Source organism: Aquarana catesbeiana, linkage group LG03, assembly GCF_042186555.1.
Source record: "Aquarana catesbeiana isolate 2022-GZ linkage group LG03, ASM4218655v1, whole genome shotgun sequence".
In the NCBI taxonomy this organism is placed as follows: domain Eukaryota; kingdom Metazoa; phylum Chordata; class Amphibia; order Anura; family Ranidae; genus Aquarana; species Aquarana catesbeiana.
Genome location: NC_133326.1, coordinates 361,643,280 through 361,663,863, shown reverse-complemented (window position 1 = coordinate 361,663,863; position 20,584 = coordinate 361,643,280). Strand labels below are relative to the sequence as shown.

Genomic DNA, 20,584 nt, shown 5'->3' with positions numbered 1-20,584 from the left:
TCCCCTTAAAATAAGGGGAAAATCGTGGGTGCGTGTTATACGCCGATCCCCGCTATTTTGTGATCTGTCGGAGCGATCGCCGCCGACATTCACATAGCTTGTATTTTTAAACATGGCGCCGCGGAGTTCGGAGGCACTCGGCGGCGCTCGTTCAGGTGAACGAGCGCCGCCGAGGACACAGTGACTGGGCGGAGCCGAGATACACATAGCCGAGGCTTCTCGGCTATTCTCGGCGCCGTTCACAGTCACGCCCAGTCCCGCCATTGGACCTGTGTTATGTCCATCATAGGGACTGGGCGTGACTGTGAACGGCGCCGAGAATAGCCGAGAAGCCTCGGCTATGTGTATCTCGGCTCCGCCCAGTCACTGTGTCCGCGGCGGCGCTCGTTCAGCTGAACGAGCACCCCCGAGTCCCTCCGAACTCCGCGGCGCCATGTTTAAAAATACAAACGAAACGTTTGTATGTCGGCGGTGACAAGGCTGCACGGACCACTGGGGACAAGGCTGCACTGGGGCAAAGCTGAACTGGGGCAAAGCTGCACTGGGAACAAGGCTGCACTGGGGCAAAGCTGCACTGGGGCAAAGCTGCACTGGGGACAAGGCTGCACTGGGGACAAGGCTGCACTGGGGACAAGGCTGCACTGGGGACAAGGCTGCACTGGGGACAAGGCTGCACTGGGGACAAGGCTGCACTGGGGACAAGGCTGCACTGGGGACAAGGCTGCACTGAGGCAAAGCTGCACTGGGGACAAGGCTGCACTGACAAGGCTGCACTGGGGCAAGGCTGCACTGACAAGGCTGCACTGGGGCAAAGCTGCATTGACAAGGCTGCACTGGGGCAAAGCTGCACTGACAAGGCTGCACTGGGGCAAAGCTGCACTGACAAGGCTGCACTGGACACTGGGGAAAGGCTGCAGATGAACACTGATGAGGCTGCATTGATGGGCATTTAAATGTAAGTTTTTTTTCCTTAAAATTCTTCCCTCCTAAAAGTTTTTTTCCTTAAAATTCCCTCCTAAACTTGGGGTGCGTGTTATACGCCGGCGTGTGTTATACGCCGATAAATACGGTACCTTCTGTATTAGTGCCCCCACCCTGGATGAAGGATCACAGGGGCACAGCAGCACTGTTAATCTGGGGGGAGGCTAGTGTTAGATGTACTAGCAAATTTAGATACATTAACACACTGAAGCCAAACTCCAGCTCACACTGGAGTTACAGCAACAGTTTTTTTCATTTTGGCATAAAGATTTTACATGAATAAATAAAAGCCGGTCATTGTAAGCACCCCTGTTAGCAATAAACAGTTTGACTCATCACTCTTAACTGATGCATTTGCAAGAGAGCTTGTTCTGTGGAAAAAACAATTACCTGGCAGATCACAGCGTGAAAAAAAAAAAAGAAAAGAAATAATCCTAAAAAAAAAAAACTGATGCATCCATCATATCTAAGAATTGGTAAGCTGAAATAGAATAAATGTATGCTTTTGGGTTTAATACCGCTTTAAGAGTACTCAGAGCTGAGTTTTGGTCAAGTCACAATTGCAGAAATGTAGTCATTTCTGGGGTGAAATGCCTCTGTTCACAAAAAGGATTTCCAGGTATGGACGTAGATATTTCACAAAGTGGCTTTTCTGGCCTTGAGTAAAGTGGGAATGATGGAGTCAGAACCAAAAGCATCAGATGCCAGTGCTAGAAGATCCTTGGTCCTAGCCACTAAAAGGGGCAACTGGTTGTTAAACCTGGAGGCCAGAGTGTCTTCATCTGGGGGGTTCCCTATTTCTAACCAAGGTGACTAAAGATGTTGGGACCGGTCCCCCTGGTCCAGGTGATGAAGGCTGAGAAATCCACCTTCTAATTGTTCACTCCCAGCATGTGAACAGTAGAGACTGGTGGGCAGTGTTATTCCATCCAAGAGATGATCAGACATGCTATCTTTAAGGCTGCCTGACTCCTGATCCCCCCCCCCTAATGATCGATATATGCCAGTGCTGTGGCACTGCCTGATTGCTCATTGATTGGGTACCCCTCAAAAAGGGGAGCCCAGTGGTGCACAGCCCATTTTACTGCTCTGAGCTGTTGATGGGGAGCTTTGCTTCCCTGGGTGACCAGGTTCCCTGAACTGTCTGTGAGGGATTGAAACACTCCTCCCCAGCTGGCATCTCTTATCACCTTTATGAAGGTGGAAGAAAGGGCTTTCCCATTTCCAATCTTTGCTTTCTGGAGAGAAGTATAAGGAAGCTTTGAGATGCAACATAGTTGTTCCAGGTCAACAGACTGTTGTGTTGGAGGGGCTAGCTTCAAAAGAGGCAACCGAGGCATAGGGACTCTCGTGAAAAGTCTCATAGAAGGATGCTTTTTGACCTAAAGCCCGAGCATGAGACATTAGAAAGAGAAGCTTGTTTGGCAGAAGGAAAATCTTTGCCTGTGGCATATTTAGGATGAGGTTTTCCCTTTAGCTCTACTTTAATATGCACCATAAAGCAGATTGATACTAGCCCAAGACTGTGAAAGGACCCTACATAACCTGGCTATGCTGAATGGGGCATCATTCTTTTCTATAGGCTGTAAACTAAACAACATACAAACATACATTCAGAATCTGGCAGCCATTATGATTCATCTATTTCAAGGTCGGCAAGTCATCGATTGCTGGGAGCCGACAGTTATATAGTTACATAGTTGGAGAGGTTGAAAAAAAGACCAACCTATGTGTGTGTGATTATATGTCAGTATTGCATTGTATAGCTCTGTATGTTTTGGTCGTTCAGGTGCTTATCTAATAGTTTTTTGAAGTTATCGATGCTCCCCGCTGAAACCACTGCCTGTGGAAGGGAATGCCACATCCTAACTGCTCTTACAGTAAAGAACCCTCTACGCAGTTTAAAAGGTTAAACCGCTTTCCTTCTAATTTTAGTGAATGGCCACGTCTTATTAAATTCCCGGAAATGTTTCATCCCTATCGTGGGGTCACTAGTACGGTATTTGTACATTGAAATCATATCCCCTCTAAAAGGGCCTCTTCTCCAGAGAGAACAAGGTCAGTGCTTGTGACCTTTCCTCATAACTAAGGCCCTCCAGACCCTTTATTAGTTTTATCGCCCTCCTCTGGACTCTCTCCAGTTCTAGCACATCCTTCCTGTGGTCTGGTGCCCAAAACTGAACAGCATACTCCAGGTGCAGCTGGACCAGAGTCTTGAAGAGTGGGAGAATTATCGTTTTATCTCTGGAGTTAATCCCCTTTTTAATGCATGCCAATATTCTGTTTGCTTTGCTTGGCATTGCATGACACTGCTGAGTCTGTCATCTACTAGGACCCCCAGGTCTTTCTCCATCCTAGATTCCCCCCAGAGGTTCTCCCCCCCAGGTAGTAGATTGCTTTGATATTTTTGTTACCCAAATGCATTATTTTACATTTTTCCACATTAAAGAGGAAGTAAACCCTGTACGTTTTTTCTTTTTAAATATAATGATCCTGGAATGTATTGGTAAGCCATACACATTTAAATATGACAAAAACGAGGTTGTAATGTACCTTATTTCCCAGTTTTGAAATTTAGTTTCTTCCGGGTATTGGCCACGCCATCGTTACTACTGATTGATGAATCTTTTGTGGACGTCATTTCTGCCCTTACTTTGTTTTCCTGTCCAAGTCTAAACCAAGCCTCTATCTCGATTGCCGTTACTATGGCAACTGAGCTAAGCCATCGATGAAGGCAAATCACTCTCTGTGCTGCTCTGGTTCACTCCCCCTGTGTGACGTCTTATACAGTCACAAGGGGGAGAACCAGAAAGGAGAGGATGAGAGCATAGCATCGCGAAACTTCTTTCTCTGTGCCGTTTTTAATGAAAGTCAATGGCATGCACAGGATAGTGAAACGGCACACATAGCGTATCATTAAAGAATCTATAGACTGTGCAAGCGTGGTTGATGTCACTACAGATTGCAGGACGGTTTGTAAGGGAACAGAAAGAGTGAGTGAAATTTCACAGGCAGCGATCAGCTGCCTGTTATATATAGAGATTAGAATGAGCTAAAATGAAAGTGGAAGGTTTACAAAACACATTAAACCTCATTTGCCAAGAAGTTGCACACCCCATTAATTGGTTCAGATATTCTTGCAAGGTTTCCACATCCTGCAGAGAAGTTATTGCCCTGCTTAGCCTAATATCGTCTGCAAATACAGAGATTGAACTGTTTATCCCATCCTCCAGGTCGTTTATGAATAAATTAAATAGGATTGGTCCCAGGACAGAACCCTGGATGACCCCTTTTTCCACCCCGCCCATACGAGTACTCCCCATTTTTCACTACACTCTGAACTCGCCCTTGTATCCAGTTTTCAATCCATGTACTCACCCTATGGTCCATGCAAACGGACCGTACTTTGTACAGTAAATGTTTATGGGGAACTGTATCAAATGCTTTCGCAAAATCCAGATACACCATGTCTACGGGTCTTCCTTTATCCAGATGGCAGCTCACCTTCTCATAGAAGGTTAATAGATTGGTTTGGCAAGAACGATTCTTCATGAATCCATGCTAATTACTGCTAATGATACTGTTGTCATTGCTAAAATCTTGTATATAGTCCCTTATCCCCTACAAAAGCTTGCATACAATTGATGTTAGCCTAACTGGTCTGTAATTCCCAGGGATGTATCTTGGCCCTTTTTTAAATATTACATTGGCTTTTCTTCAATCGACTGGTACCATTCCAGCCAGTAGACTAGACTGTTTGTAAAAAATAGGAACAATGGTCTGGCAATTACTTGACTGAGTTCCTTAAGGACCCTCGGGTGCAAGCCATCTGGTCCCCCTGGTGACTTATTAATGTTAAGTTTTTCAAGTCCATTTCAAATTCTGTCCTCTGTTAGCCATGAGAGTGCTTCCTGTGACATGTCATAAGGATAAACATTGCAGTTTTGGTTAATGAAGCCCCCCGATTCCCTTGTGAAGACTGAAGAGAATAAATTCAATACCTTCGCCATCTCTCCATCCTCAGTAACCAGATTCCCTTCATCATTCTTTATGGGACCAATATGATCTGACCTCCCTTTCTTACGATTTATGTACGTAAAGAATTTCTTTGGATTCGTACTCTCCTTCGCTATTATCCTTTTGTGTTCTATCTTAGCCTCCCTGACTGCACCCTTACATTTCTTGTTGTATACTCTGTAAAGTTGGAATGCGGATGATGATCCCTCAGCCTTGTATTTTTTAAAGGCCTTCTCCTTTGCTTTTATATGCATTTTTACGTTTGAGTTAAGCCACCCAGGACTATTATTATCCCTTTTAAATGCATTTCCCATTGGGATGCACTGGCTAATGCCCTTATTTAATATGCTCTTAAAGCATACCCATTTCTCCTCCGTGTTCTTTGTTCCTAAGATTTTATCCCAATTTGTATCTTCTAGCAAGGCTCGTAGTTTAAGGAAGTTGGCCCTTTTGAAATTCAGTGTCTTTGTATTCCCCTTATGTTTCCTATTAGTTTGATTTATACTGAAATTAATTGACCTGTGATTGCGGTTTCCTAAATTGCCCTGTATTTCTACATCCGTGATCAAGTCTGTATTGTTGGTAATCAGTAGGTCTAGTAATGCTTTGTTTCTAGTTGGTGCGCTTACCATCTGACCCATGAAATTGTCCTACAAGACATTTTGCACCTGGCGAGCCTTAGATGAATGCTTGGTTCCTTCCACCCAGTCTATGTCTGGATAATTAAAACCCCCCATTAGGATGATACTTCCCATCCTTGCCGCTAATCCAAATTGTGATAGGAGGTCCGCCTCCGCTCCCTCCCTCTGGTTAGGGGGCTATAGCATACTCCCAGTATTACTTTCCCCTTAGCAGCTCTACCCATAAGGATTCCACCTCCTCCCTTGATCTCTTAGTGATGTCAGTTCTCACATTCACTTGTACATCATTTTTGATATACAGGCATACCCCTCCCTCCTTTTTACCCTCTCTATCCCTGCGATATAGGGAATATACCCTTGAATGGTTGCCATCCAAGTCTCTGAAATTCCTACAATATCGAAATCCTCCTTGAACAGTAGCTCTAGTTCTCCCATCTTGTCCACCAGACTCCTGGCATTGGTGGACATGCCACGTAGTTTAGACCGGTCGCATACTGTCTCCTTATTGGGTGTTCTGAGGTTGCAAATAGGACTTGTTACTATACTTACCTTGGGTTTAGGTGCTTTAGTCAACCTACCAATACTACCCTCTGGAATATGTTCCGTGCTGACTATCTCTACCTCTGGACCCCCCTTGCCTAGTTTGAAATCCCCTTTAACTTTTTGGCCATCTTCACTCCCAGCAGATCTGTACCCTCCTCATTTAGGTGCAGTCTGTCCCTTCTACAGAGCTGGTGACTGACTGAGAAGTCGGCCCAGTTCTCCAGGAACCCAAACCCCTCCTTACTACACCAGCTCCTCAGCCACTCGTTTAGTTACCTAATCTCCCTCTGCCTTTCTGGTGTGGCTCGAGGTACCAGTTGGATCATGAAAAGACTTTGCCTCACCTAAGCCACTGCTGCTCTCACGTTCACTGCAGAGCAGAGAGCGGGAGGCAGCATAGTGCTGGATGGGGGCGGGAGCTGCCTCAGTGATGGGTTGATAGGCGCTCTTAGCAACCAATCACCATCTTGTTATGTAATATCAGCTTCGGCAGCTCCCGATCCTGTCTTCCACCTAGCACTGTGCCATCTCCTGATCTCTGATCTACTGTACACATGCTGGCAGGTAGGAAGTGCTAACTACACAATGCTGTGTGTATGTGGGGGGGATGATGTGAAGGGGACAGAGAACACTACAGGAGGACAGGGGGGAAACACACTGTTTTGGGGGATGGGGAGGACACTGCTATGGGGGAGTAGAGGACACGACAGTGAGGGGGGGTGTGAAGGGGGGGGGGAGGGGCGGAGGACACTGCTATGGGGGAGTAGAAGACACGACAGTGAGGGGGGGTGTGTGAAGGGGGGCGGAGGACACTACTGGGGTGGGGTTAATGTGAAAGGTCAAAGGACACTGCATTGGGGGGGTACAGGACACTACTGTGGGGGAGGGGAACAGAGGACACTGCTATTAAAGGCAGAGAACACTACACAGCAGGAGGGTGATGTGAAGGGGACAGAAGACACTGCTATGGGGGGGCAGAGGACACTACTGTAGGGGGCGGCGGGGTTGTGTGAAGAGGGGCAGAGGACACTGCTGTGGGGGGTGATGTGAAGGGGGCAGAGAACACTACAGTGACACACTGTGTTCTTCATGCCATCTCTTTATTGGTAACTTGATATTTTTTATTATTTTCTTTTTTTTTTTTTAAGGCAAAAAGGTCCTGAAAGGTTGCCTACCCTTGATTTATTTGCATAATCTTTTAAATATCTTAGCTTTTATTGTGATGTTATCCTTTTTAAAAGGTCCTCAAAGATCACAGCAAAGACCCCGAGTTGGTTTTAGGCCCGGTTTACACACGGGCATAGCAGAAACGCATGAAAAACACGTTTGTGTTGCCATTATTTCTTAAGAATAGCAGTTGCGCATTTGGAGCAGAGGGAGGCCCATTCAAATGAATGGTACTGCTCCAAAAACACAACGCAGTAGCATCACTCAAGTGTGAATAGGGCCTTCGTTTCTAACAGCTTAACACCTGCTGCTGCATGTTTACAAAAATATGTTGCAATAAAAAAAAACAAAAAACAAAACAAACTAAGACTGCAGTAAACCTTACACATTAAGGCCCCTTTCACACTGGAGCGGTTTTCAGGCGGTATTGCGCTAAAAATACCGCCTGAAAACCGCCCCTAAACAGCCTCCGCTGTTTGTTCAGTGTGAAAGCCCGAGGGCTTTCACACTGAAGCGGTGCGCTCGCAGGACGGTAAAAAAAGTCCTGCGAGCCGCTTCTTTGGAGCGGGGAAGGAGCGGTGTATTCACCGCTCCTGCCCATTGAAATCAATGGGACAGCGCGGCTATAGCCGCGCTGTACGAGCGGATTTAACCCTTTTTCGGCCGCCAGTGGGGGTTAAAACCGAACCGCTAGCGGCCGAATACCGATGCAAGAACGACGGTACAGCAGCGCTAAAAATAGCGCTGTTGTACCGCCGACGCCCCCACCGCCCCAGTGTGAAAGGGGCCTAATTTTCTCCCCAATGCTTAGGCCCCTTTCACACTCGGGCGGTAGGGGGCGTCGGTGTTTTACCGCGGTATTCGGCCGCTAGCGGTGTGGTTTTAACCCCCCGCTGGCGGCCGAAAAAGGGTTAAAACCACTCGTATAGCGTGGCTATAGCCGCGGTATAGCCGCACTGTCCCATTGATTTCAATGGGCAGGAGCGGTGAATACACCGCTCACAAGATGCGGCTGACAGGAGATTTTTTTCTTCTGCCAGCACACCGCTTCAGTGTGAAAGCCCTCGGGCTTTCACACTGAACAAACAGCGGAGGCTGTTTTGGGGCGGTTTGCAGGCGGTATTTTTAGAGCAATAACGCCTGCAAACCGCCCCAGTGTGAAAGGGGTCTTATAGATGCTTTAGTATGCACCATCTGTGCACAGGTTCACGTTACGATATCAAGCATTGTACCCCCCTCCCCTACCTCATAATGTTATAATTTTTCCAATAGAAGTGCAAAGGCTGAGCTTGCAAAGATCATATAAACATATGGTCAGTGGCAGTATTGTAAGAAAATCAGCATGCTAGCTATCCCCTCCATTGCCATCACACTGTACAAATGCCTAGGTATAAGCTGACATGCCTGTGTGGTAAATCTTTTGAAATTGCTAGTTATCTGGCTGTGTCTGGCTTAAATACTCTTGGAGTTATAGACCTAGAGCAAGCATGCTGTAATTAAGTATCAAAGTTCTTTATCTCAATAGTTATTTCAGGTCAGAGTTTTAAAAGCATCAAAGCCATAGCATCAGCATTGGAACCAACATTCTCAAATGAAAGATCAGCAATTGCAGCCCCCACACTTATTGCAAGAGTCATTGTAAGTATCATAAACTCAAAAGTGCTGCTTGTTCCACATCTTACTTCTGAGGAGCTGCTGAACATGTCATGCAATCTGGCTAAAGGTTATGTGCACAGTACTGTGAAAGGGGAAGTGAGCCCTCATCAGGGCAGGGGGGATATCAATTCTGCAGAAGCACTTGTAGTCCATTACCAATATGTGATAACCTAAGCAGAGTTTTACAATAACCTGTACAAGAAATATATCACCCCCTTCCCCATTTACCCCGTTTCCCCGAAAATAAGACAGTGTCTTATATTAATTTTTGCTCCCAAAGATGCGCTAGGTCTTATTTTCAGGGGATGTCTTATTTTTCCATGAAGAATACGGTACACATTTATTGTGCCATTTTTATCGATTCTCCCCCCCCCCCCCCTCTGATTCTCCTGTGCCATTTTGATTCCCCCCCTCAAATCCACCCTGTGTCATTTTATGTGAGTCCCCCTCCCCCCACCCCTGTGCCAGTGGACAATTTAGTCTCTCCCCCCTTCACCAGACATCCCCCCACCCCTTTACCAGACACCCCCCCCCCTCCCCTCAGTCACCCCTGTGTATCTGTGCCGGTCAGATTCCACACAATGTGCCCGACTCCTGCCCGCGCGACTTACTCACTGTCTAATTGTGAGTCAGCCAGACTGTTAGGGCAGAGCGAGCAGAAGACGGCAGCTTGTCCTGTGGGCAGCGCGGGGTCTCTGATTTAAAGAGACCTCGCACTGCCTGAACAGCTTCGGCTGCGCTGTGGCCAATCAGTGAGCTGCGCGGCGGCGCCCGCCGCTACAGTCCAGAGGAGTCAGACGCTTTAGGGTAGCTTCGGGGGCCTTATTATCGGGGGGATGCCTTATATTACAACGAGAGGCAAAACTGAAAGTAGGCCTTATTTTCGGGGGATGTCTTACTTTCGGGGAAACACGGTAGCTACCATTTAGCCACTTCACTACTGCTGCACATAGACTTGTGTGTCCGTGCTTTCGGGGAAGTTAAAGTAAAACTTTGCAACACGTTCAATATTATGTATCACAACTCACATTGAGTTGTAATTGTACACCTTGAGATTCTTGCACTTTTATATATTCCAGAGCTTCCTGGGTCTCTGTATTGGTAAGAAAAGCATGGTGTGGACAAATTGGAGAGTTGCATGAAAGGTCTGGCTTTTAGGGCTCAAAGCTGCCATGTCATTTCTAAATGGCATTGTTTCTGACCAAAAAAGAGTGCCCCTAGAAAATAAAAAAAGAAGGAGGTACATTCAAGCACTTCCAGATGCCTGCTTTTCAGGTGAGCCTCAAAATGTTACACAATTAGTAAACAATTGATGGTATTAGCAAATTATCTGAAAAATACCCTTACCTATTTTGAGGAAATAATGCACAGCAAAGTGGTGTCGCAAATACCAAGCTGAAAAAAAGTAAAAAACATTAAAAAAAATTTGTATATATATTCTTTAAAATTTAGTTTCAATAATGAATTACAAAAATATGCCTGTAATACACTAAACATATGTATTGCAAGGTATATCCATAGCAGTAGTTCTCTTTAAATACATCAGGATTGATGAAACAAGGCAACTGAAAAGATTGTATATCCTTATTTTTTGCATAATTTTCCTACCTTTTCTTTCTAGGGTCCAATTAGCAACACTTTTAAATCTCATTCACACAGGTTCAAAGTGCCGTATAGAGTGAAAAGCCATTTGTTTGTTTTTCTGTTAGCATGTAGGCCAGGGGTCGGCAACCCACGGACTGCACCCAGCCCACCACTGTTTAATATGCGGCCCGTCAGTGCCCGTGATTAATTCACGGGCATCCGACCCGTGGACACTTCCGCCGCTGTCCTCTTCATTGGACAGCGGCAAGCATCACAGGGCTAGATGGGGGCGGGAACCGATGGAGTTAAAACATTGCATTAAACAGCAGGTGATTGGTTGCTGGGCAATCCTAGCAACCAATCACCAGCTTGGAATGTGAAAAGTTACAATATGAAAAGGTGTATTTACAGGCCCAAAAACACACCACTCAGCGCCAGGGACCCTAGCAGCTCAAAAGCAGTAATAAATAAATAGATAAAACATATATGAATATGTAAGGTATAAAAAGAAAACACCGATATGTTTAAAAAAGTCTCAGATAAGACTAAACAGAAAAGCAGCCGTTTAAAATTACAAAGAAGTCATCATAAATAGTGGCATAACATAATCAACAAAATGATCATTATAATACACTAAAACAGCGCTAGTGTTGAGCTAAACGGATAATGTGGCCAACTTCACATGCAAAAAAAGTCCTTAAAGAGAGAAGAGCAGTAAGCAAAATGGTTCAGAAAGTGTTCATAGGTGATCAGAGTACAAAAGTTCAGCGTGCACCTTCCACCGATCCTTCCACTTTCACCCTGTGAGAACACACTCCCCTCAGGGGGTTAAACTCACCAAAAGCCTAATACATATAAGCATCCAAGAAAGGAGAAATCCAAGCCACCAGCCACTGTCAGCAACTCTCCGGAGGAATCCAAGATGGTCAAGGCTCATAAATCACCAGACAACAAAAGAAAAGCGTACATAGCGTAATCCTGTTTATTAGATAAAAGCCCTTCACATCACACAAAGACCCCCCCTTCAAACATTATACGTACATTGTAAATGCAATCAAAAGAGTACATCAGAGGAAGCATTTAGACACAGCACTTCACCATAGTCAGCTCCAGCCGGTTCCGCTTTCCAAGCAGCAATCACTAACTTCCTGGTTGCAGCACAGGCTGTGGTGGAGCGCAAACGTCACTTCCGGCGTCGTGTAGGTCACGCCCTGACGCGTTTCGTCATATCCTGACTTCAACAGGATATGACGAAACGCGTCAGGGCGTGACCTACACGACGCCGGAAGTGACGTTTGCGCTCCACCACAGCCTGTGCTGCAACCAGGAAGTTAGTGATTGCTGCTTGGAAAGCGGAACCGGCTGGAGCTGACTATGGTGAAGTGCTGTGTCTAAATGCTTCCTCTGATGTACTCTTTTGATTGCATTTACAATGTACGTATAATGTTTGAAGGGGGGGTCTTTGTGTGATGTGAAGGGCTTTTATCTAATAAACAGGATTACGCTATGTACGCTTTTCTTTTGTTGTCTGGTGATTTATGAGCCTTGACCATCTTGGATTCCTCCGGAGAGTTGCTGACAGTGGCTGGTGGCTTGGATTTCTCCTTTCTTGGATGCTTATATGTATTAGGCTTTTGGTGAGTTTAACCCCCTGAGGGGAGTGTGTTCTCACAGGGTGGAAGTGGAAGGATCGGTGGAAGGTGCACGCTGAACTTTTGTACTCTGATCACCTATGAACACTTTCTGAACCATTTTGCTTACTGCTCTTCTCTCTTTAAGGACTTTTTTTGCATGTGAAGTTGGCCACATTATCCGTTTAGCTCAACACTAGCGCTGTTTTAGTGTATTATAATGATCATTTTGTTGATTATGTTATGCCACTATCTATAATGTGAAAAGTTAACTCCAGCGGTTCCTGTCCCCATCCAGACCTGTGATGTCGATCTCTGCTCTGCTGTACACCTGTGTAAGGTAGGAGAGTTCTACCTGCACAGTGTGTGTGTGAGTAGGGTTCAAGGGGGCAGAGGACACTGCTGTGGGAGGCTTAGGAAACTAGCTATGGGGGGGGGGGGGGGGAGGCAGAGGACACTATGGGAGCAATGTGAAAGGGGACAGAGAACACCGCTATAGGGGTGCAGAGGACACTGCAATGGGGGGGCGCCCTATTGGGGACCCCTTCTCCCTTGGGGACAGGGACACCCCATCTCACCTGGGGACAGGGACACCCCATCTCACTTGGGGACAGGGACACCCCATCACTCCTAGTTATGGGAACCCCATGTCCAGACAATGCTGGCTGGCGTCAGCCACCCTTGGGTGCCAGGATGGGGGAGGGGGCAGTAAAATTTGAATCCTCAGCCACATGCTCCCTCAGGGTGAACTGGCTTTGTATTAGTGAAGCATCTTAAAGTGAGGTAAACCTGCACTGTTATTACTATGTTAGGATTATCATTATTATCTTAATTGATTAGCAGGTGAATGCGGCCCTCCATGCATTCACATACATTGATTCCGGCCCTTAAAGCGGAGTTCCAGGCTTTTTATGTTTATTAAAAGTCAGCAGCTACAAAAAGCATAGTTGCTGACTTTTAATAAACAGACACTTACCTGTTCCACGGTTCAGCGATGCGGCCGAACGGAGCGTCGCTCCTCCTCTCTCCCTCCTGTCCGCCGGTGCCTCCATTGCCACTCTGGGTACCCAGCCGTGACAGCTTTCGGCTTCACGGCTGGGCACGCACGGCGCATGCGTGCTGCGCTCCCGGAGTGGACAGGCGATCTCCTGGGACATGTCACGTGTCCCAGGAGATCGCCTAGAGGGAGGGGCCGCCTAAGGCGAAAGGAGGAGTCGCCTTGGCGGTCCCTGGGCGGAAGGAGGAAGTGGGACAGGAAGTCCCCCTCCTAACGAAGCCCCCCCCCCAAAAAAATGACATGCCAAATGTGGCATGTAAGGGGGCGAGGAGTGCTTAAAGCGGAAGTTCCATTTTTGGGTGGAACTCCGTTTTAAGAGGAAAAGGGTTGCTGACCTCTGGTGTAGGCAGTCTATAGAAGTGAATGGATATGCACCAGCTGTATGGATCCACCCGCATAGCTGAGTTTGACAGGTTTACCGGGATGGATGCACAGGGTTTGTGTTAATGGCCTTACACCCATACCTGATAAACTCAGCTGTGCGGGTGAGTCAGTAAAATCAATGCTTATCTACTCACTTATATGGTCTGCCGGTATGCAGCTACATGCAAGCACAACATGATAAACAAATGGCTCTTTGCACTCTGAGCCATGCAAATAAGCCCTAAAAAGGTACAGCTTCTAGAATTTGGCATGCACATTTCCTGGACAAGACTCTTCACTGAGACAAACTTCCAGTGCAAGACCCAAGCTATTGTTATTCCATATTAATGGTGTAGCACATAGCTGGCATTTCACTGACTCCTGAGGTGTCCTTTCAAACTATAGAAGGGAAAATGAACAGAGTGGTGCAAGCATAATATTTGTGTCACTCTTCTAAACTCGGAAACCAGAGCAGATGCTGCTCCTAATAAACAAGCCCTAATTAACAACCCCCTTGTGTAATTATGACTATCTACTCCCTGTTCTATGTGGTGTCTGTTGAAGACATGGCACAGATAGCAGTTAAGTGGAGCTGAATGCTCAGAATTTCTCAGCCTGTCTCAGCCCTTACGTTCATCCGAGTGGGAGAGGATGGGGTAGCTTTGTGCATGCTCTGCTCGAACAAGCAGAGGGTGGGGACATGAGCTGTCTGCTGACAGTTTACATCCCGTATGCCAAGTCTCACCTGGTGAGCATCTGTGGCAGTTTTCTATACATTTTTTTATATATATTTTTTTCACTCTGAAATAGAAATTGGTGTGGGTAGGGCAGATAGACCTGAAACAGGTTTAATCTGGTTAGTTAATGTTGTGCCCACCACAAACACCTTTGTTAATTTCCTGGAATGTGCATGGTTTCTCTAAGGCCTGCCATACTTTAGCGATTTTTGCCATTTACTAAATGTTTTAGATCTACCTCCTATTTGTTTCTTAATTTTATCTAAAAGAAGGTAAAAGATCCCATATTCAGAGAAACATGGAGGCTACCATTGCTGACCCGTCCTTCCACAAATTTTAAAGACCTGGCTGTTATACTGACCCTCTTGTTTCTAAGCTTTTGGACAATGAAAAGAAAAACATATACAGGATTCAGTAATGACAACCCCCATAATTTTTTGCTGTAATCTTAAAGCGACAGTAAACCGCCAATGAAATAAAAATTAAGTGGGCCCCCTGCAGGGTTAAGTCATAATTATAATGTACTAGTATGCACTGCATACTAGCATATTATGACAGACTTACCTGAAAAGTGGATCCCTCCCACACAGCTCTGTCATGGATCCCTGGTACTGCCATTTTCACCCGGTCTTCCTTCCAGGCTCCCTCAACTACAGCATGGAGCTCTGAAGGTCTGGCATGGGTATGCCATCCCTTCAGAGCACATGCAATGGTGAGGATACTGGCAGCATCACTTGAGAATTTCTCCTACACAGTGTAAGTTTAGGAGATATTCACTGTACCTAAAGATAAGCCTTATTATAGGTTTACCTGTAGGTACATGATCAAAAGTGGAGTTTACCATTTTTTTCATATTAGTTTCTTTACTCTGCTCCACTTTTTTTTCTATATTTATGGCTTGTATTAACTAACACTTTGTATGGGATTTTTGTAGTTGTTGACTACACTAATAGAGTGAAAGCTGACCGAAAAAAATAAAAAAAAATGAAAAAAAAATTGAGTGGACAGGCTTTTTTTTTGTAGATAACCTGTCTGCATTCCTTTTTAGAATGTACACTGACCTGTGCAGCTCAGTATATATCCTCAGCATACCTCAGGGCTGAAATGAATGGGTGCCTGCGTGAGAGGTGCATCATTCGGCCTGGCCAATCGCAATGGTTGAAGACCCTGCACCTGGGAGAGACTGGCATGGGAAGCGAGGGGAGGCGAGTTTACTTCCATTTTAAAATAATCAAATTTTTGGCGAATTGGCTGTAAAATTGCTCTGGTAAGTAAGATCATGTTTATAAGGTTTGAAAATATGGATCATGTGTGTGGGCAATAAATTATTATGCTAATTTTATTTATTTACAGAAGGCAAAAATATTACTAATAATCACAGTATTAAATGCAGAAAATAGTTATCAAAATGCAGCACTTCTTACCAGAATCCCACTAATCCTACTTGTATGGGGGCACTCATCCATGGAAATCGCTAATATGGAAAAGAGATTTGTATGAAAATTAAGCAAAATTGTTTAGATGGCATTACAATATACACTGCAGAATTTTCACATTACCTTAAGGAATGCTTTCTTTTCCAAACTGTTCATTAAAAATGGAGGAATAGCTGTAAATATAGCATAGAATTTATGTTAGCAGATAATAATGTTGCAATTCCCTTGATTTTCATTGGCTTTAAATTTGGCTTAAAGCGGGGGTCCACCTAAACCGCCAAAAAAAAAAAAAAAATTACAAGCCAGCAGCTACAAATACTGCAGCTGCTGACTTTTAATACATGGCCACTTACCTGTCCCAGGGTCCATCGATGTCGGCAGGGACGCCGAGAACCCGCTCGGTTCTCGGCAGCTGCCGCCGCCATCCTAGGTGAGGGAATCAGGAAGTGAAGCGTTGCGGCTTCACCTCCCGGTTCCCTACTGCGCATGCGCGAGTCGCGCTGCGCATCGTAACTGGTCCCCGCTATCTCCTGGGAGCTGTGTGTTTCCCAGGAGACAGCGCGGACTGACAGGAAGAGGCATAGACTCCCATGGGAGTCTATGCCGGAAGTGGGTGCAAATACCTGTCTTAGACAGGTATCTGCACCCCCCTCCCCCCTGAAAGGTGCCAAATGTGACACCGGAGGGGGGGAGGGTTCCGAAAAGCGGAAGTTCCATTTGTGTGTGAAACTTCGCTTTAAGTAAGCATAGTTTTAAATGTTGCACATACAGTGCTCAGCATAAAATGAGTACACCCTTTTGAAAAGTAAGATTTTAATCAATATCTCAATGAACACAAGAACAATTTCCAAAATTTTGACAAAGCTGAGTTATGCTCATTACATGAAAGTAAGGTTAATAATATAATGTAGATGACAAAATATTCAGTTTTACTCAAATGAGTTGGTGCAAAAATGAATACACCCCACAACAAAAACTACTACATCTAGTATTTTGTATGACCTCCATGATTTGGGGCAGCACCAAGTCTTCTAGGCATGTAAAGAACAAGTTGGCGACATATTGCAACATCTATCTTTTTACATTTTTGAACAACCTCTTTTAGAGCCTGGATGCTGGATGGAGGATGATAGTCAACTGGTCTCTTCAGATTTCCCCATAGGTGTTCGATTGGGCTCAGATCAGGAGACATACTTGGCCACTGAATCACTCTCTCTCTGTTCTTCAGAAAAGCAACAGTGGCCTTAGATGTGTGTTTTGGATCATTGTCATGTTGGAAAAGTGCATGACAACCAAGGGCACGGAGTGATGGTAGCATCTTCTCTCAATACAGAGCAGAACATCTGTGAATTCATCATGATACGGTCAATAAAATGCAGCTTCCCGACACCGGCTGCACTCATGCAGCCCCACAGAAGGACACTGCCACCACCATGTTTCACTGTAGGCATCATGCATTTTTCTTCGTACTCCTCACCTTTGCAAAGCCATACAGTTTTAATGCCATCAGTTCCAGAAACATTTATCTTGGTTTTATCACTCCAGAGTACAGAGTCCCAGTAGTCGTCTTCTGTATAAGCATGGGCCCTGGCAAATTCTAGGCGGGCTTTTTTGTGCATAGGTTTTAGGAGAGGCTTCCTTCATGGATGACACCCATGCATGTCATTCCTCTGCAGTGTATGCCGTATTGTGTCGCGGGAAACAATCACCCCAGTTTGTCTTTCTGCTTCTTTAGCCAACTGCAGTTAACTTGTATGCCGATTTGCTTCAACCGTTCTAATCTCAGGCCTTGTGACATTTCTCTTCCATGTGGTGCCATTGCTGACACCATGAAATAGGAAGAGGTTTTCTTTGTTACGTAATGCCCTTTCATGATCAACTCTCTGCTGGACACCTGTTTAATAAATAGACTCAACTGTAGTTGAATTCTTGTTAATTGGGATTTTGTCTAAAATTTAGCATTGCTCTTAAGACTTTCATTGAGGTGTATTCATTTTTGCAACATGGTCTTGTATGAATTTATTAGGAAAAATACTTGTGTGTGTGCAAACAAATCTTGGTTGCAATCAATGGCCCGCATTTGTGTATTATGTAGCATAGTGACCCATAGAAAATGCTGATTCTGAAAAGAAAAGATTTTCTGACAAATCTGTTGGGGTGTAGTCATTTATGCTGAGCACTGTATGTCTGAAGAACAGTAAATGGAGGGCAATACATACGGCATACCAGTGTATAAAAATAAAGCTTCATACCTCAGGTTGACCTCCATGCTGAAACTGTCATATAAAAAGGAACTAGCCAGTCTGCATTTCAGTGCATTCTGCTGATTTACTTGAGTCAGCCATTCCAAAATTCAGATTAGTCAGTAAGACACATCAAATCAAGTGGCCTAAAGAAGCTAATTTTACTCAGCTACACATGGCTACATTTATCTAACGTCCATTGTAAATGAACTGGGATTGCTGTAATAACAACCACATTCAGTTTTAAAACTTACTAGACTAACAATTTACACAGGGCAGTATAATTCATAGTTACATAGATGGTAAAGCTTGGAAAAAGACACCAGCCCATCCAGTTCAACCTGTGGTGTGTGAGTGTACCTGTGTTTATACATGTATACAAGATGCATACAATAACCTAATATAGGAAACAAATAAAAGAAAGAAAATAGCAATTTTGACTTCCCCGTAAATTCCTTTTCTTGGAATACAGTACAGGACTGATATTCATAGACTATGTGTTATATGCTGTTACTTTCTGGCGACTGGGTGCAAACGTATGCTTGGGCCGCCCTTAGAGCATACTCATACAACCCTACCCACTTTGTGAGGCTCCAGTTTTTTAGCAAGCAATAGGCAGCAATCAAAACACAGAGGGGAGGGGCCTGTGACCTGTACTGCACGCCACGGGAAGGAATCCATCTTCACTCTGTCCACAACAAAAAAAGAAAATTTTGCCAGCAGACACCAACAGCTCTGGTAGAATGGGCTCCGATGGGTAAGGAGGGAACCAGTTCCTTAAAGTGGTTGTAAAGGCATAAGGTTTTTTAATATTCATAAAGGTAAAAAACCTGTGTGCAGCAGCAGCCCCCCCCCCAATATTTACCTGAGCCACATCTCGATCCAACAATGTAGACAAGAGCAGTGGCGCTCTGGGGGTCTTTCCTTCGACTGCTCCGTGTCAATGGACAGACAGCAGCAGTTCGGAAGGAAGCCTCTTCGGGTGGCCCCAAGAGCATGCTGCTTGCTATAGTGCCACTCAGCAGGAGTGAGGGGCCAGGAGCTTCAGCAGGGGTCCTGAGAAGAGGAGGATTGGGGCTGCTTTGTGTAAAACCAACTGCACAGAGGAGGCAAGTATAACATGCTTGTTAAAGGCTGATTTTTTTTTTTTTTTTATATCATCACTTTAAGGGGGTAGGCCCTGGAAATTAGTTTTCTGATCAACCTAGCAAGACAAAGCGGAACTTAATCTAGGTGAACAGGTCCATCACCTAAGAAAAAGCTGGAACCTCAGAGTTGCTGTTTTTGTTTTTATTGTGCAACAAGAACTGTTTTTGTAAGTGTATAAGGCCCCTTTCACACGTGCGGACCGTTCAGATCCACTTGTCAGTTTTTTCAGGCGGATCTGAACGGTTGCTCCATACATCTCTATGGAGCGACGGATGTCAGCGGTGACATGTCCGCTGACATCCGATCTGCAAATTCCAGATGGATGGATGTGCCATTTTCCATCCGTCTGGCGGATTGGATCAGATGAAAACGGACAGGCGGTCCGTAATCATCCGATCCCCCCCCAATAGAGGAGGGCTGTCTCTTTGACAGGTCCGTCCCTGCACAGTGTGCAGAGACGGACTTGTCATCCGCCGGCTCAGCGGGGATCAACAGAGCGATCCCTGCTGAGCAAGAGGATGGCTAAATACGGATCCGCAGGTCTGAAAATGGCCTAACTTTAAAAAGACAAAAAACACACACAACAACAAACATGGTCCACCTAAAAAAAATGAGCATTCCAGAATAAACACCACCAGTTGTAAAATACAGACTTTGGAAGAAATGTTAAATAGTCTGCAGTCCTTGAGAAAGAAATGGTGTACACACCCATGCCAGGAGCAGCCATCAGAATTCTGGAGACGACCACCTGAGTGATGGCTTGTTTAGCAGCATTAGCAGATTCTCCTATTCGATTTCCATTCTCATCTGTGACTGGTATACCATACTTCAATTCCCTGTAAAATACAATGTACTTCGATTCACTATACAAATACAATGCATACATTGAGTAGCCTTTTCATTTTAGGACACAGTTTCCATATAAACACCACACTGTTGTCTCTGCCATGACAGAAGACTAACTCTTTTAGATGGCACCTGTGAGACAAGTATAATTGGCAGCATGCAACCTAACCAGATTTTACATCCAGACTAAGGGTGCCTGTAAATATAAGAGGGCGATGAAGTGTGCAGAAATGTTGTGACCCCATTTTGTTATCTCTGGAGGCCAGCCCTGTCATTTATACAAATCCAGGAAAATGCTAAGACAAGAGATCAGTGGTTATATAGAGTGGAAATTGTTTATTACATCATAAATGGAATAAAACATTGCAATGCCCCCTTCATCAGGGCTTAAAGTGCTGTCTTAAAAAGATGTGGAACTTACAAAGGTTCAGCAATACTCCTTCTAAAGTAGGCTTCAGCTCCTTATGTGAATGTACAGTGCACCTGGAAAAGTATTCACAGCACTTCACTTTTTCCACATTTAGTTCTGTTAC

At 45.1% G+C, this 20,584-nt stretch overlaps 1 protein-coding gene across 1 annotated transcript in view; it reads right to left on the bottom strand.

Annotated features, from left to right (window-relative positions):
- LOC141132330 (sideroflexin-1) overlaps nucleotides 1-20,584 on the bottom strand; it is a 112,428-nt gene that overhangs the window by 16,647 nt on the left and 75,197 nt on the right. The window contains exons 7-10 of the mRNA XM_073620610.1: nucleotides 19,914-20,041; nucleotides 15,937-15,986; nucleotides 15,802-15,851; nucleotides 10,353-10,400 (exon numbers count right to left, since the gene is read on the bottom strand). Of these exons, the coding sequence (XP_073476711.1) occupies nucleotides 10,353-10,400; nucleotides 15,802-15,851; nucleotides 15,937-15,986; nucleotides 19,914-20,041 (276 nt within the window). The remainder of the gene's footprint in view (nucleotides 1-10,352; nucleotides 10,401-15,801; nucleotides 15,852-15,936; nucleotides 15,987-19,913; nucleotides 20,042-20,584) is intronic.